This window comes from Carcharhinus amblyrhynchos, chromosome 22 (assembly GCF_965287045.1).
Source record: "Carcharhinus amblyrhynchos chromosome 22, sCarAmb.v2.hapA, whole genome shotgun sequence".
In the NCBI taxonomy this organism is placed as follows: domain Eukaryota; kingdom Metazoa; phylum Chordata; class Chondrichthyes; order Carcharhiniformes; family Carcharhinidae; genus Carcharhinus; species Carcharhinus amblyrhynchos.
In genome coordinates this window covers 15,750,776-15,777,773 of record NC_137345.1, presented here as the reverse complement: position 1 = coordinate 15,777,773, position 26,998 = coordinate 15,750,776, and the positions used below count along the sequence as shown (strand labels likewise).

At 43.0% G+C, this 26,998-nt stretch overlaps 1 protein-coding gene across 1 annotated transcript; it reads right to left on the bottom strand.

The window, feature by feature from the left end:
• Window positions 1-156: 156 nt before the first annotated feature.
• LOC145356786 (acidic mammalian chitinase-like) lies at window positions 157-26,036 on the bottom strand. The gene is made up of 11 exons (XM_080209654.1): window positions 26,012-26,036; window positions 23,667-23,699; window positions 22,285-22,489; window positions 21,270-21,326; window positions 16,584-16,749; window positions 15,594-15,718; window positions 12,812-12,935; window positions 12,513-12,695; window positions 6,844-6,960; window positions 4,095-4,230; window positions 157-401 (listed from the first exon to the last, which is right to left on the bottom strand). Exons 1-11 carry the CDS (start codon window positions 26,034-26,036, stop codon window positions 157-159), a joined length of 1,416 nt encoding a protein of 471 aa, XP_080065780.1.
• Window positions 26,037-26,998: the final 962 nt, after the last annotated feature.

Below are 26,998 nucleotides of genomic sequence, written 5' to 3'. Positions count from 1 at the left end.
CTGCGGTTACCTAAAAAACAATCTTACATTGTCACACTGAAATCTGGCAAACACAATGGCAAACCAGCAGATTAGCAAATTTATTTTCATTTTGCACACTTTCAGTGTTTATTCACATTTTGAGGCTGTGAGCATGGCGAGTTTTTATTACCTTGGTTAAGGCCAATTGCAACAATTACAATTTTCATCAAAGATCAAATTTTCAGAACATAGCCTATGATGGGTTTGCCCACTGTCACACTGGAAGTATTTACTAATATCAGCTGGATCAGCATATAACCCATCAGCTTTGTCTTGGCAAAATCCTCGGATTACAGTGATAGTAGTCGTGATGCTGCCTTGTGTGGTTGAATTAGGGGGTTGAGTTGTGGGTGGCGATGTTGTGTTTGATGGCTGACATTCTGTAACAGAAAATATAAGTTAATATTTTTATGATTTGGAAGTTATTCTTTTGATGAAGGCTTTCATTTCCTTGACAGACTCTGTTTCCTCCATGGATTATTCATTTTTAGTTTTTTTATCACAAAATTTGGAAATTAAGAATCTCGCCGGAGCGACTCTAATTTTCCCACTTCTTCCCAACTTCCACCGGTGACGTACATTTAAATACAATCAGGGGTCTTCCTCACTGTATCATTGCCCAAAATTGGAACTAGTCTCCTGTTGCCAATGTGCCGTTTCAACTGTTTGTAAAAAATATAAACCAGCCAAAGGGGCATACAGGTAAGAATAGCTTCCTGTGGAGAGGGACACATCCAGCCGGAACCTTGGCATTACGCTCGGTACTGACCCTGGGAGTGGTGTAAGGGTGTCAGGATTAGGGGAGACGGTGGTGTAGTGCATGGTGGTACAGTGGTTAGTACTGCTGCCTCACAACACCAGGGGCCTGGATTCGATTCCTGGCATGGGTCATTGTCTGTGCGGGGTTTGACCATTCTCCCTGTGTGTGTGCGGGTTTCCTCTAGGTCTTCTGGTTTCCTCTCACAATCCAAAAAACATGCTGGATAGGTAAATTACCTCTTAGTGTACCCGAGTGTGGCGACTAGGGGATTTTCACAGTTACCTCATTGCAGTGTTAATGTAAGCCTACTTACGACTTGAGTAAATAAACTTTACTCTAGTGGTATTGTCACTGGGGTATTGTTACTGGACTAGCAATCCAGTGACCTAGGGTAATGTTCTGGAGCCCTAGGTTCAAATCCTGCCATGTCAGATGGTGAAATTTGAATTGAATAAAAATCTGGAATTACAAGTCTAACGATAACCATTGTTGATTGTCATAAAAACCCATCTGGCTCACTAACGTCTTTTAAGGAAGGAAATTTACCATCCTTATTAGTCTAGCCTATGTGTGACTTCAACCCACAGCAATGTGGTTGATTCTTAAATGCTCCCAGGGATGGGCAATAAATGCAGGCACAGTCAGTAATGCCCATAGCCGATGAAAGAATAGAAGAAAGGATGCTAGCTAAGTGCTCCGGTGCCAGGGGAAGTACAGGGGACAGCGTCAGGGTGTTGTGGGAAGTGTCAGGGAGAAGTGCCAAGGGGAAGGCCAGTGGGCAGTGCCAGCAGGCAATACAAGGGGGCAATGCAGGGTGTTGGGGGATGTGCCAAGGGTAGTGCTAATGGGGGGGTGCCTCCTGGCAATAGCAGGGGACAGTGAAGTGGGCCCCTTTGGGGAGGTCCATTGGAGGGGGCCTCCCTTTGAGCATGTAGTGGGGGTTTTACTATGTGTGGAAGTATAGTGGAGGCAATTTCAGTTGAAGCATTAGATGATAATTTAATAGAAAAATGTGCAGGGGTACAGGGAAAAGGCAGGGATTAGGACTCAGTTATGATGCTCGTTTGGAGAGCTGGTGCAGACTTGATGGGCCAAATGGCCTTTCTCTGCAGCATAACAATTCCATGAATCTGTGCTGACAATGAGCAACTATATGAGAAAAGTTGAGGAGATGATTGATGCCATGATGGACGAGGAAGGATTTGAGGGTGCGATGCTGGAAGACAGGATGAAGAAAGTTTTGGGGGCGTTGCTCAAGAATGTCAGGCCATAACTGTTGAAGTCTCTGCCTTTGTAGATGGAGCAGGGGAAGGGACAAAACAGAGACAAGTGGTTTCAGAAGAAAGTAGTATTCTAGCACGTAGGCCGCTGCAAAAGAAGGGCATTGGAAGGAATACGAAAACAATATTGCAAACTTTGATTTTTGCATTGATTTACTCACACCTTCTCACAACGTTATTTGTCATTTTAAATCTCGGCATATTTGGGAACTGGAAATTGCCATTATCTGTGTTATATTTACATGAATAAGACTATAAAGTTTATTTATTAGTCACAAGTAAGGCTTACATCAACATTGCAATGAAGTTACTGTGAAATTACTCTAGTCTCTACAGTCTGGCGCCTGTTCGGGTCAATGTACCTAATCAGCAAGTCTTTCAGAGTGTAGGAGGAAACTGCAGCACCTGGAGAAAACCCACGCAGACACAGGGAGAACATGCAAACTCCACACAGACAGTGACCCAAGCTGGGAATCGGACCCGGGTCCCTGGCACTGTGAAGCAGCAGTGCTAACCTCCGTGCTACCGTGCCACCCACCTATCGATCCGATATATAGGTGGGCACTTATATCCTATAAGAAATCAGAGCAAGAGGAGGCCATTCATCCCTTCGAGCCTGTGACACTGTCAAACAAGGTTATGGGTGATCTCTGCCCGCAGCTCCACTTTCCCAGCCCATCTCCATTTTCTTAATTACCTTGATTACTCAAAAATCTCTCAATCATTATCTTGAAAATACTCAGTAGCTCAGTATCCACAGGACTATGGGATAGAAAATACCAAAGATTCATTGCCCTTTTAGTGAAGAATTTTCTTCTCATCTCTGTCCTAAATAGTTGACTATTTATTCTAAGAACATGACCCTTTGTTCTACATTTCCCAGCCAGTGGAAGTGCTTTCTCAGCATCTGATAAACCCTTTAAGAACTTCACAGGTTTCAATTTGATTATTTCCAGGGATCTGGATTCAATTATGGCCTTGGGGATGACTGTCTGTGTGGAGTTTGCACATTCTTCCCGTGTCTGTGTGGCTTTTTTTCGGCTACTCCAGTTTCCTCCCACAGTCCAAAGGTGTGCGGGTTACGTTGATTGGCCATGCTAATTTGCCCCTAAGTGTCGGGGAGGATTAGCAGGGTAAATACGTGAGGTTAAGGGGATAGGGCTTTTGTGGAATTTTGGTTGGTGTAGGCTCGATGGACTGAATGGTCTCTGTGTGCACTGTAGGGATTCTATGATTCTATGATTCTTCCAAACTCCAGGGAATATAGGCCGGCTCTCCTCAATCTTTCCTCAACTGGATAATCCCTTCATCCCAGGAATCATTCTAATGAACCTTTGTTGTATTTCCTTGAGGACAAACCCTTCATTCCTTAGGTAAGAGGATCAAATCTGTACCCAGTGGCTCTTGTATATAATTATAGTAAAAAATCTTTACTGTGATATGCCATATAAAAAAAGCTAATGTGCCATTCATCTTCTCTCAGTTCTACTAGTACTACTCAACCTTGTAATACCTCTCAGCTGAATAGCCAGGATAAAATGTCACCATTAAGAAGGAGTTGGGTTAGTGAGATACTTGGACCAAAGACTGGTGATTCAATGCAGTCCTCATGACGACTCCCATGGAATGTTTACTCAGCTAGTGGATAAGGTATTGTTTGTTACAAGTCCTTGTTGTCAATATTTGGGAACCCAGCACTTCTACAGAGCTTTCGGAAATTCATTGCAGCACAAATTCAAGTTTAGTTGGTTGTTTTACAATTACTTATTCCCTTTCATTCAGGCCATTAGATGTACCCTGAAGGCAGGCCCTTAGTTTTTTGTTTATTTTGCCCTGAGTTGTTTCCAATGTCAGTTTTCTGTCAGTAAAAGATTGCCAGCGCCTTTTATTCTCAGGGGCAGGACAAGGGGGCAGGTCCCAAGTTGACCTTGGCTGGAATGGGAAGCCAATCCATGCTGTTGGCCTAAACCTAAACCACTTGCTCACCATCTAGCCAGTGGAGCTTTCAGGCCCTGAGAATAATTTATACAAACCACTGATGTTAAGGAGGGTCTTCAATGTGTTGATCAACGGGTAAACTCCTTGATTGCATTGAGTTCCATTGAAATCATCCAGATCTAAAGTCCAAACCATGGCACCTCCGAAGTTGTTAGCCTTCAACCACTGAACCTACAAATGTAAAGATGTAAAAACACCAGTAAAATGCATTAAATAAAAATAAGTAGTTTATTGGAGATCTAATGCTTTCCCTTGGGGCAACACAGTAGCACAGTGGTTAGCACTGTTGCCTCACAGTGCCAGGGACCTGGGTTAGATTCCCAGCTTCGGTCACTGTCTGTATGGAGTTTGCATGTTCTCCCTGTGTCTGTGTGGGTTTCATCCAGGTGGTCTGGTTTCCTCCCACATTCTGAAAGAAGTGCTGGTTTGGTGCATTAACCTGAACAGGTCCCAGACAGTGGTGACTCGGGGAATTTCACAGGAACTTCATTGCAGTGTTAATGTAAGCCTCACTTGTGTCTAATAAATAAATTTTAACTTTTGTAAAAAACATAGTTCCTTTTAAACATATTTGTTCATTTAGTGGTCTAATGGACACCAGCCTGAGAATTTAGGTCCAACTTAATACAGCTAAAACTGCTTCCATGAGGTTACATAAGAACATAAGAACATAAGAAACAGGAGCAGGAGTAGGCCACCTAACCCTACCAGCCTGCCCTGCCATTCAATAAGATCATGGCTGATCTGAAGTGGATCAGTTCCACTTTCCCGCTTTCTCCCCATAACCCTTAATTCCCCTGTCTATCAGAAACCTATCTACCTGTGACTTAAATATATTCAGTGAGGTAGCCTCCACCACTTCAACAGGCAGAGAATTCCAGAGATTCACCACCTTTTGAGTGAAGAAGTTCCTCCTCAACTCTGATCTAAACTGCAACCCGCCTCCCGCCCCCCCCCCCCGGCTTATCTTGAGGCTGTGCCCTCTAGTCCTCCTATCCTTTCTAAGTGGCAAGAATCTCTCTACCTCTGCCCTGTCTATCCCCTTCATTATCTTATGCGTCTCTATAAGATCCCCCCTCAGCCTTCTAAACTCCAACGAGTACAGACCCAGTCTACTCAGTCTCTCTTCATAGGCTAACCCCCGCATCTCCGGTATCAGCCTAGTGAACCTCCTCTGCACTCCTTCCAAGGCCAATATATCCTTCCACAAGTGCGGCGACCAAAACTGCACACAGTACTCCAGCTGCGGCCTCACCAGTAACCTGTACAGTTGCAGCAAGACCTCCTTGCTTTTATATTCTATCCCCCTCACTATAAAGGCTAACATTCCATTCGCCTTCTTGATCACCTGCTGCACCTGCAGACTGGGTTTTTGCAATTCGTGCACAAGGACCCCCAGGTCCCTCTGCACCGTAGCATGCTGCAGCTTTTCGCCTTTTAAATAATAATCCCTCCTACTATTATTTCCACCAAAGTGGATAACCTCACACTTGCTAACATTATACTCCATCTGCCTGGTCCTCGCCCATTCGCTCAGCCTATCCAGATCTCTCAGCAGACTTTCCACACCCTCCATGTAATTTGCTTTTCCACTCATCTTTGTGTCATCAGCAAATTTTGTTACCCTACACTCAGCCCCCTCCTCCAGATCATCTATGTAAATGGTAAACAGTTGAGGCCCCAGCACCGATCCCTGCGGCACTCCACTAGTCACCAACCGCCAACCAGAATAGCACCCATTGATTCCAACTCTCTGCTTCCTTTTAGACAGCCAATCCTCTATCCACGCTAACACCTTACCCCCAACTCTGTGCACCCTAATTTGGTCTGTGGTTACCAGCAGAACTATGTCGAACAGTGATTATTCACTTTAACAGTAGGCAAGTCATCATGACCCGACACCAGAACCCAAACCTCTTACATATTGAACAGAGAGGCTTAAATTTTATAATAGAAAGGTTGTTATGGTCCGAAACCCATTAGGAGCTTTTCAGTCATAAAACATTATGACTGTGTATTCCATAGTTTCAGCCTGACTCCCTGTTATTAACCATCTCCTCAAAGGAGACATGTACAAATCGGATAGCCTGGGCTAACCTCATTGCGTGTTGTGGCCCTCCTCACCCTGTCACCCCATTGGAATATTCAAAGGAGGAAGGGCAATTTTCAAGACAAACTCCAGCGAAGATGCCATCAAAGCTGTTGTAACCTGGGATGATGCAAGAGAACATGCGAGATCCACCTTCGTGCTAAGACGACCCTATGTTCATCTGTCATTGTGAACCCAGTGAATTGAATCCAACAGCCCAACTGATTTCACCAGACTGGGTAGTATCTATTTTCAGGCAATTATCTCACTTTGAGGAAAGTTAGCTGAATTTATTATGTAAGGAGTGTTTTTAACAAAGCTGAGTTTGAACCATCATAAAAGCACTGGAGTAAATGTGTGATAACCTGGTCGAAGTGTTGGTATAGAATATTTCACAGTAAACAGTTTTGACATCTCTCTCCTACACATCTGAAAAATATTCCTAATCATTGAAGGCGTGTAAAAGGAAGAAAACCCCAGACACTTTTATATTATTTTGAAATTTCTGCCCTCCTTGCAGAGGAGGAAGAACACATCAGTAAAAATTGGACTATATTAATAAACCAGTTAGCAAACAGATCATTCAGAAAAACTCCATAGATTAACACTTATTAATAAATACAGTTTTTTAATGGTGATCTATGATGGTCTTGGCTGGTATAGGACTGCATATAGACTAGACTTATGGTACATACCTTAGTTGTAAAGCTCTGCTGATCGTCATATCCAACCCACTGATCGCCTTTGAATGCATAAGGAACCTGCTGGTCTTTGATCAACACTGAGGTAGCAGTTTTCAAAAATGTACAGATCTGTTAAGGAAAATCAATAAACATTGTTAACACATTGAAGATTCATGAAGTTTGCCCTTAGTATCAGTCCCATTTGCACTCAGTATTTAGTCAATACCCTTTGTTAATTAATAGACAATATATAATTGTAGCAACAGTTATTACAATAAAAGGAATATTGAATGGTTAATGAAAGTGCTTTCATCTTTGTAATGTTGATGTTGAGAATCAGTCACAAAGGGATGATGGATTTATCGTCCCTTTAAATCTTTTTTAAAGATACATACTATAGAGGATTTCAATTGTCATAATCCAAGATACAAAATGTATTATTGTTTGTGTCTTTCTAATGAAGATTATGAGCAAGGTGACAGAGAACTATTGAAATCCTTGTTTCTTTTCCAATTGTAATGAATACATTTTTGAGAGGAAGATGTGTGTTTTAAACCTCTGAATGTGTGGGTGTTATGATTCAAGTCAAACTCCAAAGTATTTTATAGAGCTGCCTGCATCATATGTTTTGCACCTTGAATTTGGCTAGGATAAGCATGATATATTTCACCTCAGACATGATAGAAATCACTCACTGGGGAGCTTTTAGCAAACCAAGTTTATTTAAGAATATACTTATTAACAATAACATTTATCAATTACAAACAAGAATAATATTCCTGTAATATAATATAGCATACCTTAACAGCTAAACACCATTCCAATGAAGCAAATCCCATAAACTAAACCTTTACTACAGGTTTAACACAGCAAAGACTAATGCTTACGTGATATTGCAACTGAGTGCTTTGGTTGGATAATTGAAACCCTGACTTCTCAGTCTTGTAACTTCTAGCAGTCCTCTGGATACACTCAGAACAGTTTGAAGTTAGAACAGCTTCCCAGAATACCAGGGAGAAATTCTGGTCAAGCTACCAAAAGAAGATTCTCTACTGCAGAAAGGCAATAAGCCTTGCTTTCAGCTAACCAGCAGAATTTCCAAAACCAGGGGGAAAGAAAGAGAGAGAGAGAGACTCCTTTCAGGCTGATGTTCAATCACTTCGAAAACTCCAATTGCAGCCAAACAAAAAAGAGAATGAAACCTTGAATTCCTTAGGAAGAAAAAAGAACTGTCCAGAACCCAGGACCTTCCTCCTAACAATGCAGGATCACAAAACAACTCAGAGTATAAAATAAACAAACCCCATTTAAACCACTGACGAAGCAATAAAAGGACTTCTACAGACAGCCTGGCAGCAACAAAGTCAAAACAGCTAATAGCCACAGAGGACATGATTTTAAAAAATATTTACAAGTACACCAACATCACAGGGGGCAATCTGAATAGTCTGTAACAAGCTTTTTTGCATGGGTGCAAATGAAGAAAGAGGATTGTTTATTTCATGCAGCAAGCTCAAAATTTAACGTAATGGGCTCTTACTCACACAGTCACACATAGAAACACACTCAAGAAGCATATAGTTGAAGAGAATAGTATAATTTTACAGCTTATAAGCAAAAAGAATAGTTCATAAATCACATGGCTGCCTTGCTCTAGAAAACATGCATCTGATAAGTTCATTTATTATTGTCACAAGTAGGCTTACATTACCACCAAAATGGAGTTACTGTGAAAATCCCCTAGTTGCCACACTCTGGTGCCTGTTTGGGTACAGTGAGGGAGGATTTAGTATGGCCAATGCATCTAACCAGCACATCTTTCAGACTGTGGGAGGAAACTGGAGCACCTGGAGGAAACCCATACAGACACAGGGATAATGTGCAGACTCTGCACAGACAGCCACTCAAGCTGGGAATTGCACCCAGGTTCCTGGCGCTGTGAAGCAGCAGTGCTAACAACTGTGCCACTATGCTGCCTCATTCCATATGTGTATTTTAGGCGAAAGTCAAAGCTGAAGTCATAGGCCAGAATTTCCAGCCGATCCTGTCTCCACAATCTTCCAGCCTCACCGATGGGTTTCCCAGTGGCAGAGCAGGTGAAACCTGCAAGTGGCCATTGACATTGCTGGGCCCGGAGGTGGAGAGGTATGTGTGATGGTGTGTGATGGTGGTAGAGAGTGCAAAGTTGTTGGTTTCTGATCAATATGCTAGAGTCTCGAAGGGATGGACTTCCTAAGGATCATGAAGTTAGCTGTCATCTTGTTACCAGGAGATGACTTTATTCTATTGGTGAGGCTGAAAAGGAACAGGCTTGGAGGCCTTCGAATGTTCCAGCCTCTGGTTCTTTGAGGCATATGCCTTACTGCTCTTTCTGCCCTGTTTCTCATTCTGAAGGCAGCATTGATAGATTGGGTGACATGGTGGCACAATGGTTAGCATTGCTGCCTCACAGCACCAGGGCCCTGGGTTCGATTCCATCCTTGGTTGACTGTCTGTGTGGAATTTGCGTGTTCTCCCTGTGTTTGTGTGGGTTTCCTTCGGGTGCTCTGGTTTCCTCCCATAGTCCAAAGATGTGCAGATTAGGTGGTTTGGCCATAGTAAATGCGTGTGGCTATGGGGAGGAGATGGGAGGGTTATGGTGATAGAGTGGGTACTGGCCCTGGGTAAGATGCCCTTTCAGAGCATTGTGCTGACTTGATGGGCCAGATGGTCTCCTTATGCATTGTAGGAATTCTATGATTCTACTAAAGAGGACAAACATGGTTCCCTTGCAATATGATTCCTCACAATTGCAGTTTCCATTCCAAATAGCTGGGTGGCCTTAAGTTGTTTCATCAAATTTCAATTTATTGCCTTAAGATATTTATCCTGAAGGGTTTTAGACAAGCACTTTCCTTGTTTCAGAAAGACGCATTCTATTTGGGAATATCTTTTGATGGTCTCAGGATGGATATAGTTGATAGTTCATGGACTATGAGACAGTGCTTGAATACACAAATCAGATCTGCCCTTTGGTGTCCAGTTATACAGCACATTGTTCACATTTTAGAGGAAAAAGCCATTTTGGAAAGTCCACACTGAATAAGGTTTGAATCGTAGAAGTTAGAAAAATGATGTATCTTTACTGGACATGATGATATCTTATATATTATCACATGTATTCAGATGCAATATTTACTTTATTATAATATATAATTTCAGCGCAGGCATGAATATATTAGCTTTCTTTAAACTATTTTTCTTTTGAAATGGACTGATGAACTGTAAGATGTCCATCAAAGAATCACCTGACTTTTGCGACTTCAACAGCCTGGCAAGCTTTCTGAAAAGTTCCAAATAAGATTATAATGGGCATGCCTAATGGACCCTCCTGAATGGACATGATAAAAACAGCATCCTTCTGTGAAATTTCATTCCTGCTACTGTTAAGGTTTACTCGAAAAATAAGAACAATGAACCCCCTGAATGTCTGATTCTACATTTGCCTGGTAACAAAGGAAAGCTGTTGATACAGATTATCTAAAATGAAGCACGGAAATCTTTATCCACCAAGAGGGTGTCTTCACAATGCAAGACCATAATTGGTATTCCATTATCTATCAATGGCCATTCATCATGTGATTGAAACTGCCCTCTGATTTTTAAATCCTTTTATCCAAAAGCTGAGAGGCCAATTTAACCATGAAGTAAACCATCAAGTTACCATGGCCCATTTTTGAGTGCGGAAATTTGGGTGTGAGGTGAGCAGCATGATCTGTGATCGCCTCCGTGCCCGTTCCTCTTTTACCAAGTGCCTAAAATTGGCACCATTTCCGAAATGGGCGCAACATCAATTTAAATACATTTGCATGTATTTAAATTAACTTAATAGACTGGACACTCAAACTTAACTGCATTTCTCCCTTTACCACTACGTTCACCTATCCAGATTTGACATGAAACTGGACATGGTCCGCTAAAGTCCGATTTGGGCGCTCCAGCTTCTGAGGAGATAACTTCAGAGCTTCTGGTGGCTCTCTGACTCAGATTGGTGATGGGTCTCAGATTGGTGATGGGGGCAGGAGAAGGGCGTGGAGGTGGGTCCGATGGCTCACTGGTGGTGGGGGAGGGAGACGGGTCTGATGGCTCTTTGGTGGGGGGAGAAGGAGGTGGGTCTCAGGTAGGCGGGGGGGGGGGGGGGGCGGTGGAGGCAGGTCAGATAGCTCTCTGGTGGGGGGGGGGAGAAGTATCAAATAGCTCTCTGGTGGGGGGGGAGGAGTATCAGATAGCTCTCTGGTGGGGGGGGGAGGAGTATCAGATAGCTCTCTGGTGGGGGGGGAGGAGTATCAGATAGCTCTCTGGTCGGGGGGGAGGAGTATCAGATAGCTCTCTGGTGGGGGGGGGCGGGGAGGAGTATCAGATACCTCTCTGGTGGGGGAGGAGTATCAGATACCTCTCTGGTGGGGGAGGAGTATCAGATAGCTCTCTGGTGGGGGGTGCAGGGAGGAGTATCAGATAGCTCTCTGGTGGGGGGGGGTGGGGAGGAGTATCAGATAGCTCTCTGGTGGGGGGGGAGGAGTATCAGATAGCTCTCTGGTGGGGGGGGGCGGGGAGGAGTATCAGATAGCTCTCTGGTGGTGGGGGAGGAGTATCAGATAGCTCTCTGGTGGGGGGGAGGAGTATCAGATAGCTCTCTGGTGGGGGGGGCGGGGAGGAGTATCAGATAGCTCTCTGGTGGGGGGGGGCGGGGAGGAGTATCAGATAGCTCTCTGGTGGGGGGGGAGGAGTATCAGATAGCTCTCTGGTGGGGGGGGCGGGGAGGAGTATCAGATAGCTCTCTGGTGGTGGCCAGAGGAGTCCGTTGCCACTCTGCGTGCGATTGGTGGGAGAAGGAATGGGTGCAGAGGGTTGTGATCGTTCTGGGTAGCGGAGGGGGCTAAGGGAGACAGTTGTGTTGTGGGGGTGGGGCAATGTCTGTGAGGGTCAGGAGGAGGTATTAACTGGCCTCGGAACGATGTGGCAGGGGACTGTTTTTCAATTTTATTTTACTGTGCAGAGTGTGAATATGGGGATGCCTGAGAACGGGAATAAATGTCAGATCTAAAACACTCCCAAATTCAGCACTTCGAATCAAAATGGTAAAATCGGCCCTGTGAAGTCTGCAGCATGCCAACAACGTCACTGCTGCAACAAGAAGTCATATTTTCTTTGCCAGTGAGTCTCAAAGTCTTTTAGAAGCCTCCTCCAATCTGTTTTGAACAGCTCTCAGTTTTCCCGTAAGAGATTCCAGCTCTGGTTACAGCAGCCATTAGGACCTGTCTACACAATCTGCTGAGCCGTCTTGAACTTGGAAGGAAGACTGCAGTTAACCCGACTTAACCCAGCCATCTGAAATTCAGTTCCAGAGTGGGGGGTGTGGGAGAGCTCGGGTGTGGATGGGAAGGTGGTGAGGTGGGCAGCTGTCCTATTTTACGTTTCCCTCCCCCAAAATGATCCCCCTGCTGAAAACGGGGGCACGCAAAATGTAATCACTTGACAGGGGCTCCGAGTGCTCCCCCCCCACCCCCAGTTGACCCTGATGTAAGGGTTATGAAGCATTGCGAGGAAAATCCTGGCCTATGCTTTCATGCGATTGAATCCTGAATATTTTTTATTTACGACAAGCTTCAGAAAAGCGATAAACAAATGTCATTTGCAATTACCTCATAGTAGGCCCAGAATCCATCTTCCTTAGTCAATTGTCCAGGCTGACCAGCTCCGGATACTGGGGCACCAACACCTGTTTGGGAAGTGCTGAGGGTGAAGCTACGTCCATATGTAGGAAATCCAATGATTAGTTTCTCTGCTGGAGTTCCACCATTTTTCCAGTATTTTGCAGCATAGTCCTGCAAGATAGTTAAGCTTTGATGCTGAGGTTTTACAAAGAGTGTTTTCTTATGTCTTATCAGGGAACTATTCCAGCGATAATGAAGAGGGACAAGACATAGTTACATATACTTACAACATTAAAGTAAACAAACTTTCCTTGGTCTGTAGAGCCTTGGTACAGGGGACTGTTGTGTCCAGTGACATTTTCCCAGGCCCCATGAAAATCATATGTCATCACACAAATAAAGTCTAGAAATCTGTCAAAAAAGGTCACTGCATGAAACATTACAATGTAAAGCATTACATGAAATATTACAATGCAAAGCACTGCATGAAACATTACAATGTAAACCTCTTTTTAATAGTTATTAACAATAATCATTATAAATATTACTATGCCTGTGGTTCCAACAGACTGATTCTCAGTCAGAATTCCAGCTTTGCATCCTATCTTTGGCTATTGGAGCTAAGACAACAAGTTTCTTTATTTCTCAACATAGCCACCAGATGGCAGTGTTCACTCAGTTGGTAAATCATAGAATCCCTCCAGCGCAGAAGGAGGCTATTTGGCCCATTGGGCCTGTGTTGACAACAATCTCACCCCGGCTGTAACCCCACGTATTTACCTTGCTAATTCCCTTGACATAAGGGGTAATTTAGCATGGCCAATCAACCCATCCTGCACATTTTTTGGACGTGAGAGGAAACTGGACCACCCCAAAGGAAACTCATGCAGACATGGGGAGAACATGCAAACTCCACACAGCCACCAAGGCTGGATTTGAATCCGGCTCCTTGGCGCTGTGAGGTCGCAGTGCTAACCTCTGTGCCACTTTGCCACCCCAATCGTACCTTAGACAGTGGCCAAGCGGCCTCATTCTTCACAGTCAAACCTTCCCCTCCCTAGAGGTCTGCGACATTGGGAAGTTTGACATACGTCACCAAACTGGAACTAAAATAAAGTAATTAAGCAGGGCTATGAATTGGCAAGTGCTTTTTAGTTGGGGGTGGTTGTGTCAATTTGCAAACACTCTGTGCTTGTTTGGATGGCCGTATGCACAACTTAAATTTGGTGTTGCCTCTTCTTGTAACTGATTGTAGCTTTGGACTGAGTGGGTTCCTTGTTGTTGGCTGCCTGAATGCTCAGCAAGGGGGAATCAGCTGGACTACTATAATCCACTGGGTGTTAAGAATACACTAACTTGGAGCAGGAGGAGGCCATTTAGTCCCTCGAGCCTGCTCTGCCATTCATTTCAATCAATGGCCTCAATTCCACTTTCCTGCCCATTCTCAATAACTCTTCATCCCATTACTAATTAAAAATCTGTCCATCTCCTCCTTAAATATACTTAATGTCTCAGCATCCACTGCAGACTGGGGTGGTGAATTCCACAGATTCACCCCGTGTGAGGAATGTAATTTCTCCTCATCTCTGTTTTAAATCTGCGATTTCTTATCCTAAATCTATGACTTCTCATTCTAGATTGCCCAATAAGAGGAAGCGTCTGCTTTACCTTTACTTTGTCAATACCTTTTATCACCTTATATAGTCCAGTTAGATCTCCTCTCATTTTAAACTCTAGAGACTTTAGGCTTAAACTGCTCGGTTCCTGCAGGGAGTGCAGATAGAGGAGCCAAGCTTCTGACACTACAAGCAGGCTGTCTATATAGGAGAGGGGGAAGAGAAGCAGGGCAATAGTAATAGGAGATTCTATAGTCAGAGGTACAGATAAGCACTATGCGGCCATTAACGTGACTCCAGGACGGTACGTTGTCTCCCTGATGCTTGGGTCTGGGATGTCACTGAATGGCTGTGGGGCATTTTGAAGGGGGAAGGTGATAAGGTAGAGGTCATGGTACATGTTGGTACCAGTGACATAGATGGGAAGAGGGATGAGGTCTTGCTCAAGAATTCAGGCAGTTAGGCAGTAATCTAAAAAACAAGGCCTCTTGGGTTGTAATCTTGGGATCACTCCCAGTGCCTTGTGTTAGTGAGCACACAAATAGGAGGTTAGTGCAGATGAATGCATGATTTAAGAGCTGGTGCAGACGGGACAGCTTTAGATTTCTGGATCAATGGGACCATTTCTGGGGAATTGGGCATAAATTGCAAAGATTCTTCAGGATTCCTAACCTCTGACTTGCTCTTGTAGCCATTGTATTTACATGGCTAGTCCAGTTCAGTCTCAGGTCAATGGGCCCTCCAAGGATGTTGACAGTGGGGGTTTCAGTGATAATAATACTATTGAATATCAAGTGGAGCAGATTAGATTCTCTCTTGTTGGAGATGGTCATTGCCTGCCACTTGTATGATGTGAATGTTACTTGCCACTTATCAACCCAAACCCAAATGTTGGCCAGGACTTGTTACATTTGGACATGGACTGCTTCAGTATCTGAGGACTTGTGAATAGTGTTGAACACCGTGCAATCACCAGCAAACATCCCCACTTCTAACCTTATGATAGAGAGAAGGTTACAGATGAAACATCTGAAGATGATTGGGCCTTGGACACTACCATGAGGAACTCCTGCAGCGATAACCTTGGACTGAGAACATTGGCCTTCAATCACAATATTCATCTTCCTTTGTCCTAGGTATGACTCCAACCAGCAAGAAGATTTCCCTTCTGAATCCCACTGACTCCAGTTTTGGTCGGGGTCCTTGCTATCACATCAGTCAAATAGTATCAAGAGCAGTCAATCCACCACCCACCCTCCCACGAACGCACACACACACACACACACACACACACACACACACACACACACACACACACACACACACACACACACACACACACACACACACACACACACACACACACATCTCTTATTCACAATATATGAAACAATCCACAATGAAGGCTTTCCCATGGGTTGTAAGTTTCAATCTCTCAACAAATTTCACTTACTTTGAAATCTCAGCTATCTCATATCCAGCATCGATAGTCTGCTTACCAGCAGCCACTGCAGCAGTGAGCAGAAGCCTGTTCTTCCCTGAAGATTCAGCCTCTGTTTCAAAGCCTTCTTGCAATTCCTACAAATGATGAATATATTTTGATTTTTAATGGTGATAAACATTATCCAGAACATAATAACTGTAGTCACAGCTCCTATGGTATTCTGCCTCTCTTAAATGGCTGTCATTGGATATGTATACGACAGGGGTTGTTTTAAGTCAGTTGGCCGGAAGACTTGCTTGTGACACATAGCGATGTTCATCTTCAGTAGGGCTGGAAGATCCCAGTGGTGGAAGGGCTGGAAAATCCCACCCGTAACATCCACTGAATCACAGAACCATACACTGCAGAAAAGACCTTTTAGCCCATTGAGTGTGCACTGATATATGAGAAATACCGAATCTACCTAATCACATTCACCAGCACTTGGCCCATAGCCTTGAATATTATGATGTGCCGATTGCTCATCCAGGTACTTTTTAAAGGTTGTGAGGCAACTCATCTCCACCACCTTCCCAGGCAGCGCAATCCAGACAGTCACCACCCTCTAGGTAAAAACATTTTTCCTCACATCTCCCCTACACCTCCTGCACCTCACCTTGAACTCGTGTCCCCTCATAAGTGACCCTTCAAATAAGGGGAACAGCTGCTCCCTATCCACTTTGTCCATGCTTGTCATAATGTTGTACACCTCAATCACGTAGCCCCTCAGTCATCTCTGCTTCAATGAAAACAACCCAAGACTATCCAACCTCTCTTCAGAATTTAAATGAGGAACTCAACACAAACAGACCAACCAAAATCTTATTGAATTGCAGAGAAGGCATGTGGGGCCATTCTGCTCCAATTTTTGTATGTTTGTAGCAAAGAGACATAAAATGTTGTTGCTGAAGAAGCTGTCTATTATAACATTAAATTAAATGTTAGGTTTACACCTCTCACCTTGACCAAGAGTGTGTAACGGTCTTTGTCTGCTGCCGGACTCTCTCGAGAGCCTGGATACTCCCAGTCCAGGTCTAACCCATCAAATCTGTGGTTCCGCAGAAAAGAGATTACGGAAGTGATGAATGTTATCCGGGTTTGCTCTGTAGCTACCATATTGGTAAATCTAATTGCCGAGAACAAATTGGAAATAGAGAAAGGATTAAATTCATAAATATCCTAATATATTTATTTCCAACCAGTACTGCTTTTTTGAACACTTAACATGCTCATGCTAACTTCCACTATTTAACTGTTTAGCTTCTGCATTGTTTAAAAGAACAGCAAAGAGAAATTTACTATTAGAGCTTCAAAGATTAATGTTATCCTACATTCTGACATTTCTGTCATCACGACAAAGTACTTACTGAATAATTTTATGTTGAAGTATAAAATTAAATATTAAACACGTGCAGTGGTAAATCTCTACCTTGGGTTTATTTTACAATCTGATGTTATGAGGCTAAATTTTGGGCAGATTGGAACCCAAATATAAAGTGATGCAATGGTTTCAGAGTTGTGTTGTCAAATTTCAGATTGTTGCAACCTAGTTAGGGAGTATTACCACTTAAAAAGGAATCAAATTACCTCATTTTGACCAATAGAATGATGGCATAAGAATTCACTTTTTAACAGAACAAATTTTATTGTAAATAAAGACTTAAACAAAGTAATGACAATTATATCCATTATGCGCTCAGGTTTACTTTCTACTTCCAAGAATTCTTTTAGAAAACATTTCAACCTTAAAGTTATATCCTTTTGCAGGGATCACATACAAGTAAGTATGTCCCCATGATATTTTTCTCAACTCTAGATCATTATCAGAGGTAAAACTTTAATTTATCTTTTCTTGACTTAGCCTACCTCAATGTCTTGTTCTGGTTACTTTTCCAATACTTACAAGCTAATTTGCTGTTTATTTTCTTTTGCAGTAAGACACTATGAGACCCACTGTAGATTCTCCAACTAGCTTCAAACTAGTTTCGAACCTTATCGATCAGAGTGATCAAGTCCCAATCTATTGAATACCAATGGTCAATAGGGGTGTGAAACTCTCTGACCCCACAAACGAGCTATAACAATGGTGACCGTCACCAGCAACAACCAGCATGAGGAGAGCCACCACACACGAGAAGGAAGGAAGACCAAAGCCAGAGTGCCAAACCAAACCAAAGGACCAGACTACGCAGAGGACTACTGAGACCAGCACACAGCTAAAGGCCAATATCTGCTTGCCAGTCATGCAAAGTTAAGTCAAGGTCTAGTATTGGACTTGAACTTTAGTATTTTCTGTAAGATAACTTATTGTTGGTTGAGTGGGTGATTATTGATTGCGTGTTTAAATAAATGTTGGTTGTACTGACAAGAAGTCTACTCATAATTCTTTGTCCATCTTATAACAGTTAAAACAGACTGTGTAGCAGGCCCAACACTTTCAACTTCTATTCCTTACAAAATTCAACCTGCAATTATAGTGCACCCATCTGCTACCTGGTTAATGATGAAGTTAATGTTTTACTCTGCTTGCAGTATAGGTATGTCAGTCATTGGCCAACTTCTCTCAGTGATCTGCAAACCACACATGGTCCAACCTGCAACTAACAATCACTCACAGCAAACCACCAGATAAATTGAAATCCCAAAGCCTTCCTAAGCTCCATCTATCTCCATGAAGTTATAGCCTGCTCTGGACTAGCCTCAAACTGAGTTTTAAGTTAACTAACTTGATTTATAATTTATCTGTTGGTCCATTGAAGTAAATATCTTTTATGATTTTTGGCATTCACTGAATGCGTTTGAACTCATTTAGCTCAAACTCCTTAAAAAAGTCTCTCTGGATTAGGCTTCTTTGCTAACAGTGCACTCATCTGCAGTTTTACACTCTTATCTTTGCAACCTCTTAACATAACGTGGTTCCAATTGTTTCAGTGTAATGGATTCTAAGCTGCTTTAATTGCATTAATCTGATTTGTTTGCAGCCGATCTTTAACTCTTAAGACCAAAAAATACATGAACAGTGAATTAGATAGTTACAAGTTTTTTCCTGGCTTTTCTGGAAAATCTTTTTGGTGGGGCTCCTGATTGGGCACAATGTAGCCCATAGAGCTCCCTCCCAAAGGTAAATTCCAACCAAACTAGAAAACTCCCATGCCCACAATTGCCCCCATCACCCCTTTCACCAGAGTCTGCCTGTTTCGTCTTGATAAGCCCTGACACTACTAACCTGCACTTGCCTTGAAGTCAGAAGGTGGTGAGTTCAAGTTCTACAATAGAGACTTGAGCATATAATCTAGTCTGACACCTCGGTGCAATTCTCAGGGAGTGCGACATTGTTGTAGGTGCTGACATGCCAATGAGACATTAATCCAAGATCCTTCCTGACCTCTCTAATGACTTTAAAAATCCAATGGTACTATCTTGATAATAGTGAGTTCATCTAGTGACTGGGCCAGCATTTATTCCTTTCCTCTCAATCAAAAGTGCTCTCATGTCCACGTGTCTGTCCTTGACATGCTGCCATGTCCCAGTGAAATTGGCACAAGTTGGAGCAGCAGCATCTTGTCTTTCAGTTGGGCAATTTGCAGCCTTTGGTACTCAACTGAGTTCAGGAGTTTTAGATCTCGACCTCTCTCCTCCATCTTAAACCCCTTTTTTAAAAAATAGCTATTATGTGTCTCCATGCTCAAAATCAGAGCTCTGATCATACTGGCCCCTCACCTGTATATAGGAAAGCGGGGCTTTAATATGCCAGCCAAGCCCTGTTGCATTGGCATTGGTGGAGGGGGGGGGGTCATGTTAAAAGGGCACCTGATCAGAGCAATGGCATCTCCCACACTTCACTGTGGAGCTTTCAGGGACTCCCCTCTCCTGGGTAAGGAGCTCCACCCCTCCCGCCCCACATGTCCCCATGATTCCTCCCTCCACCAGCTAGTGCAGGCACTCGCACTCCCAATCACCTGAATATTGGACCCTGTTACACCCCAACAGTCAGAGCTGGCAGCCCTGCTTCTCCTTGAACATTGGACCCCTTGTCCCCCAGCAGTCAGTGCTGGCGCACGCCTCCCTTGAACATTGGTTCCTTTCCCCCCAGTCCCTCACCCAAACAGCCATCACGGGTAACCCCATCTTTCATGCCCACTCCCAATCACCACTACATAAAATGAATTTCCCCCTTCCCCGCCCACATGAGCTGCCACTGGTGTCTGCCCCTGTCACTGCCTTCTGGCATAGTTGACTCTGCCAGGTTGGCATGTGCATGGTGCCTACTGGCAGTGCCAACCTGTGCAGGAGACATTGAAAGGCCACTGCCATGTTCATGTGTGTCCCTCACCCCTGGGGGATATGCACAGCTTTATGCTCCTAGGGACATATCCACAACAGGTTCATGTCTGGGTGAACCTGTTGTAAACCGAACCAATCTTACATCACTTTAGCATGGTTTGAAAGCATGGCAGGTGCTCAATACCTGGCAGGGAGGTCTTTAATCATATGGTAATATATTAAAATGCATGTCAGTTAGGTCCTCATCCATTAACTTTGTTATGCTTGTGTTCCTGACATGCGCAATTTTAAGTGAAATGGCTTTAAGTGAATCATGGGTTCCCTCGGAGATCAAAGCCACAGTTAGATTCCTGCAGAAATTTATCTCGACAATGTACGTGTTGAAATACTGTACTATACACGTGCAACACCGCGCATTCCTGGCTGAAATAACTTGCAAAACAAAGACATCACTAAATATAACAGAAATACACTACTGTACAATGTAACTCTTTTGAAGGATTACAGTACACTCACATACAGATCAGTACTTCTAAATTGACCAGGTTCCACCCGTTGGGGGGAAGTTAGTCAGTACAGCTAGCCATCCTGATTGCCCTCCACTGAGCAATGTCTGCTGGCAGATGGGCTGCAATGTGAGTTAAGCAGCACTGCCGCAGTGGAGCTCAGAATGGAGCAGCAACAACAGACTATTGAGGACTGAAGTAAACAGAGGCTGGGTATTAAGGGCAGGAGGTAAGGCTGGGGTGGGATGCAAAGCTGTAGTGGGAGGAATGGGGACTGACAGTGGGATCGGAGGCACTGTGGGAAAGGCCATGTGAGCAAGCAAGTTCACATTAGAGTGGTGAACAATGGTAAGGTGAAAGTCAATGCTAAAACCTACACTGTTTTATTCATGATGTTGAAGTGAAACAATGTCAAGCAAGTCAAGGTTAAGCAAGGGCCTACTGTAGCGATAAACCTCTCTGGGAAAAGTGCATGAGAATAAATAATTCACCTGGTTTATAAATCTATGGTAGTGGTCATGATTTTGTAAAAACAGACTACACACATCTGGTTGTGGGGGTTGAGAGTGTGGGGGTGATGGTTTGGGCATACACCTTATCTAAAATAAACCACACTGACAATGGACAGAAGAATTAGTGACTTCAGCCTGCCTCCCTCTCTTTAGGTAACTACATCTATTGGAGAAATCTAATAAGAAACCTGGAATTACTTAGCTTGGTGTCTGGTTGCCACAATCTGTTTCATAATTGCCAAATTCACTTTGTTACTTAATCATAGCAGGCTATGAGTAAAATCTTGGCCCTCACTGAAAGTTGGGACTTTTTTTGTGAAAATTGAGAATATTGCAGATATTACCTGCTGGTACCAAAGTTCCAACCTCCAACAGCAATGAGTGTTTTCAGATTATTATTTCTGTTGAGAAAAAGAATACAAACAATTATTTTCATTATTGCAGTGAAGTAGGTGTATGTGAGAGGAACATTTGCTTTCTCTCCACCATTATATTAGTTATCATGGCCACAACATTTTGTTAAGTGGCAGAATGTGAGAAAATGCTGTAGGTGGAGGAAGAACGGCTACAACAATGATTTTAACAGCAATAATGACAATATTGGCTTTAAAGGGTAATTGTGATTGAGTGTTAAACATGCTGGGATTTTCGGTCAACTTATAATTAAAAACAGATGCAGGTCATAAAGTTGTTTTGAGCCATGACCTGGTCTGGGAACTGTGATCCTAAGCTGCCTTGTTTTGATCAAATATGGTAAGTTGTTTACTTTGCGTCAGACCCGATGGCACTGATGTTTATGGGTTCTATGTGAGCTATATGTTATCTGAAACTAGCATAATGGAGTAATTTGCAATTAATTTCATTGGCTGTTCAAGCAATGTGAACGATTCCCAGCTAGGTGCCAGATAACCTCCTGGAAGAACAGAAGAAGTTTAAGATAAAGAAATGTGTTTGAACCTTTGTGCTCTAGAGATCAACCATTGCCCAGAAGTATGTGTGCCCTGAAGAACATTAGAGAATGCCATGAGGATAGATTCTACAAGGGGAATGGACCTGGCTAGTTCTTTCTAAACCAGGTAATGTCTACTTTCAATTAAAGAATTAGAGGTAAAGTTCAGTGTGGTTTATTTTAGAGTTAAAGTTTGTGACTGTTTTCAGATGGAGTTGGGTACCTAAAGCGTTAAGTAACAGAAGGTGGTTAAATTAATTTTAATCATGGGTCGATTCTTGTCCATGTCTGTCACAATAAACTGGAATACTTGAAAGAGTTTGAATTAGTAGCCAAATAATAACGCAAAATTGTAAAATGTATCCAAGGTTTATAACTAACATAAGTTCAAAGCGAATGATGTGGCTTACTTATTTTTCAGATCATTGAATCTCTGGTACATGGGTTCATCGTTCCATTCGTAAGTGTCAATTTCATTGTTTGCCAAGCTGCCAAAGGCGTAAATCAGGTGGGTGCACATGCAGGGGTCAATATTTTCTGGAAAGAATTCACCACCTTCCGGTCTGTACTGAGCCCAGTTTGTGTAATAACAAACCAGTTTGTAGGTGGTGGTTGCTGTGTGAAGAAAACATTGCATTTCGATCAGTATAGCTGAAAATAGGCTTGTCACAGAAAAATCACAATAGGAATTCATCACCTATGAACAGCCAGATTTAAAATTCCTGAAAATTACTTTTAGTAAATTGTACAGAACCAATCCTTCCTTTATCTGTAGCCTCACGGACAATTCTTTCATAAATTAAAAATATATTTGGAATTTTTCAAAACATTCCTTTCAGTGTTGATATGATGGCACAGTGGTTAGCACTGCTGTCTCACAGCACCAGGGCTCAATTCCAACCTCGGCTGTCTGCCTGTGTGGAGTTTGCACATTCTACCCGTTTCTGTGCGGGTTTCTTCCGGGTGCTCTGGTTTCCTCCCACAGTCCAAAAATGTGCAGGTTAGGTGGATTGGCTGTATTCAATTGTCCTTTGTGTCCAAAGATGAGTACGTTAATGGATTAGCCATGGTAAAATGTGCAGAGTTATGCGGATAGAGCACAGGAGAGAGCCTGGGCAAGAGTGTCAGCCAGTGCAGACTCAATGGACCAAATGGCCTCTTTTTGCACTGAAGCAATTCTGTGAGCGTCCAAAGAAGAAGCTTAATTTTCACAGCATCCATGATGCCCTTCCAAACGGTATAATTAGTGTAATGAATTAGGAGCAGGAGTAGGCATGGTGGGGCAAGGCCCCACCATGGACAAAACTGGATTCTAGCACACTGCTTTTATAAACAAGCACCAGGGACCTCAAAAATTCTAGCTGCTCTGATCATAATTTCAGTTAATAACACCACAATCTTTTGCCATGACTATGTCAATTTCAGCTGGACAAAAGTAATGGAACAAAATGGAAACTCCAGCCATCAACAAATTACATTCATCCAAGTTCCTCAATAAGTAATGGGGTCCACTTGGCTTTATGTTTTGAGAAAGCTAAGAGGTTTATTTCAACTCTGCGTGATTGTAACAAATTGAGCACTATTGATTCAGCCAACTATTATATCCCTTTCCCAACTTTCATTAACTTCAATGTTTAAACCAAACACAAATTCTCAAGCTGCAATGGTGGGATTTGAACTCAGGATTGGTTGGATTAACACTCAAATTAAACATCCACTGCATTACCATTCCCTGGATCACTGAAGTGCATTGCTTTATATAAACTTGTACTATGGATGTACAATGGCTTACCCAGTATTACTTGCTGTACGAAGATGAAACTCACTGAAGTAAAAATAAATACACATGAATTAATATCACATGGATAATTTTTTTTAAACTTTATTCCAATCCAATCAAGTCAAATTAAAGCCAATTCAGAGTTCCAACAAGTTGGGACATTCCCGATCCAAGCTGACAAGACAGCGCTCTCACTACCTGTCTTCTACATGATCCAAGCTGATTGGAGTAGGTGTAGCTTCTCCTCCAAGGCTTGATCTAATTTGCATCTTAGCCAAAAAGCCTAGATGCCACTTTAAAAAATTGCTTCAAATGAAGCTGAAATGTAACCTAATGACTTCAACCAAGTGCAGCACGTCAATACTACACTTGATCTTAGCCAAAAGTCCATCACATGGATAAAAATTGTGTTAAATACCTTTAAAATGTTAGTGTTAAAACAATGGTTTTGATTCTCCAACCTCGTCATGCTGTTAGTAGATCATGCCCATCTTGGAGAATATTGTGCGGGCCTAAATATCTGTTTTGCGTCCAGCGCCAAACAGTTTGCGAGCCTCCCAACCCCTTCCTAATAGTGAGAAACAGCTCGTGCCCAGAAAGGGTGAGGCTGATTAGCATATTTAAAGTAGCATTTAAATATGCATAGCCCATTCCAATCTCAGTGCACCAAATTCACCAGCCGCTGGCCATGGCGTGATAACAATGAGAATCAGTACTGGTCTCATCAAGTCATAGGGGTTTACAGCATGGAAACAGGTCCTTTGGCTCAACTTGTCCTTGCCTCCTAGGTTTTTAACCATTCAGCTAGTCCCAGTTGCCTCCATTTGGCCCATATCCTCTATATCCATGTAACTGTCTAAGTGCTTTTTAAAGGACAAAATTGTATTCATCTCTACTACTGCCTTTGGCAGTTTGTTCCTGACACTCACCATCTCCGTGTGAAAAAATTACCGCACTACACCCTTTTGCATCTCTCCTCTCTCACTTTAAAACTCTGTCCTCTAATTTTAGACCCCTTTATCTTTGGGAAAAGGTGTTTACTATATAGCTCATCTACGCACCTCATTTTCGTATAGACTTCTATGAGGTTATCCCTAAGCCTCCTACGCTCCAGGGAAAAAAGCCCCAGAACAGTAAAAAAAGCCCACTAGCGGAGTCCTAGCATGATATTCACTCTGGAGAGCATGGTCCTTGGAGGCCACTGAAGCCCCCAGATGGTTGGGGGCATGGCCGGGCTGTGCCCATCATGGCAGTGCTCAACTAGTGATGGTGGTGCCCCACTTGCACACTGTTTGAACAGTTCCCCAGTGCTGTTCAGTTACTGCCAGGGTGTCAGTTGGGCACTGCACTGTGCTACAGGTAGTGCTGAGGGGGTAGGACCTGAGCAGGGGCCATTCCGGGAGAAGGAGGGGAGGTCTATGCAAAGGAGGGGGGGGAGCAGCTGACAAGTAAAGTCACGCAGGGGTGGATTGTGAAGGCAATCTTGATGGGGGCATGTTGGATGTAGTGTTGGGGACCAATTTGGAGGGTCCCAATGCCCTTATGCTCGTGACTTGTGTTGGGGAGGGGGTAGGAGAACATGCTGCTGATGAGGTGGGTTCCAATGTCCCTGGGACATGGAGGAGGTCTCCCATTGCACTCTGAGAATGGCACCCAAGTGTTCTGAAGCAGCTCACCAGCATGCTCAGTGTCCACCCCCACTCCCACCTTCCTTTTCAGTACTGGCACAAAATTTCCAACTCTTTAAAAAAGTGACTGAGTGTGAAAGGATTGCAGTGCGGAGCACGCCTGAGAAACCAGTGTGGATCATTCCACTATTCTCGCTGTTATAACACTTCGAAATTTTTTGGGAGAAATCTGCCCAACATATTAAAAACTAATTTAAGTTCATAATTTCATTTGATTGTCAATAAAAAAGCACATGCTAATGTCTAAATCAATTGCTATATTGTATAATCTAATTTCAATGTTTTGATGTTGAGTTTTTTCCAAATAAATCAACTCCAGAGTGTGAACAGTTTGTGAAAATCTAGTCAAACTGGAGATATAAGAATAATCTCCTGAGTAGGCATTGAGGAAACCCAACCAGTCCCAGCACGGTCTGAGCAATCACAGGATGATGCCTGCATAAACAGTGGTGCCACATTGTGGATGAGATGTTAAGTTGTTTCAGCGTCTGTCTGTTATTGTGGGTTAATCAATCCCAGGGCACAATGTGAACAACATCCAAATGAACAGACAGAAGGTGAGAAACGTGTGATTCTCTAATAAAATCAATCATCTGGTTATGTGGCTGTATTTACCACTTCACATAGTCTGAAATAAAAATAATCCAATACAAAATATCCAAGACTGACCAGTTAAGAGTAGTGTCTTGCCCATCCTAAAGTTTTGAAGTTGTTCAGTCACGGTTTTTCATTCAGTGGTACGTCTGATAACGAGTGCACAACATTAAAAAATTGATCTGCAGAATAAATCATTGAAAAATAATTTGCAAGGAAATATTATCTTAAACCAACTGGATTTACTTAATTTCAATGGGATAGTATGGGAGAGGTAGGAGGTGTTGCAGGATGGGGAGCCATCGCTGGGGCGGGAGGGGACATAGAGGGGCGTGGCTGAGATGGGAGGGGAGGGAGGAGCAGAGTTCGGGTATGAAGGAGGAGGAAGGGTGGTGAGGGGGTGGCAAGCAGGGAGGAAGCCGGGAAGGTGGCAAGGCAGAGGACAGATGGGATGTGTGGGAATGGTGAGATGGTATGCGAAGGAGGGAGGGGGTTGGTATGGGAGGCAGGGATGAGGTGGGAGGGGGCCTATGTGATGTGGAATGACAAATGGAGTTGGGATTTACAGAGTTAAAAATCATATTAGTTCAAAAATCACATCAGCTGCTGGCTGCTAGAATTCTACAGAGAAAATTCTGCTGAGAAACCATTGGCCTTAGCCACAGATAACGGACAAGGAACATGGCTGTATTAATTATAAGGGAAACTACACAATGTGCACATAAAGATTCAACCGAAAACTGTACAGCTGCAGCTCATGTAATCACTGGTTAAACATATTTTCATCATATTTACGTCTGGAAGTTAGTGGACAAATAGAAAGAAATGCACGCTTTCTGAAAGCATCATTCCGTAGATGTGCTCAAATTGTAACTGGAAAATTATACTCATTTATTGTACTATCGTAACTCCAGGAGTCAGATGTAAAGGAACAATGCTTTACTGCACAAAATAAAATAAAGCAAAACCACAAATCTGTGGTGAGCACAAACGGGACAATAAAATAATGGATCCACTCAGTGTAATACTGCATTATATTTTTAAAGGTACACTTTAGAAATC

Excerpts from the sequence above, each read along its gene's own strand:
- LOC145356786 (XM_080209654.1), bottom strand. The coding sequence starts at position 26,036 with ATGGGCAAGACACTACTCTTAACTG. Across the intron at positions 6,961-12,512 it reads GATTCTGGGCCTACTATGAG|ATCTGTACATTTTTGAAAAC; the intron begins GTAATTGCAAAT and ends TTTCCTTAACAG. Across the intron at positions 4,231-6,843 it reads AGCAGAGCTTTACAACTAAG|GTTCAGTGGTTGAAGGCTAA; the intron begins GTATGTACCATA and ends TTACATTTGTAG.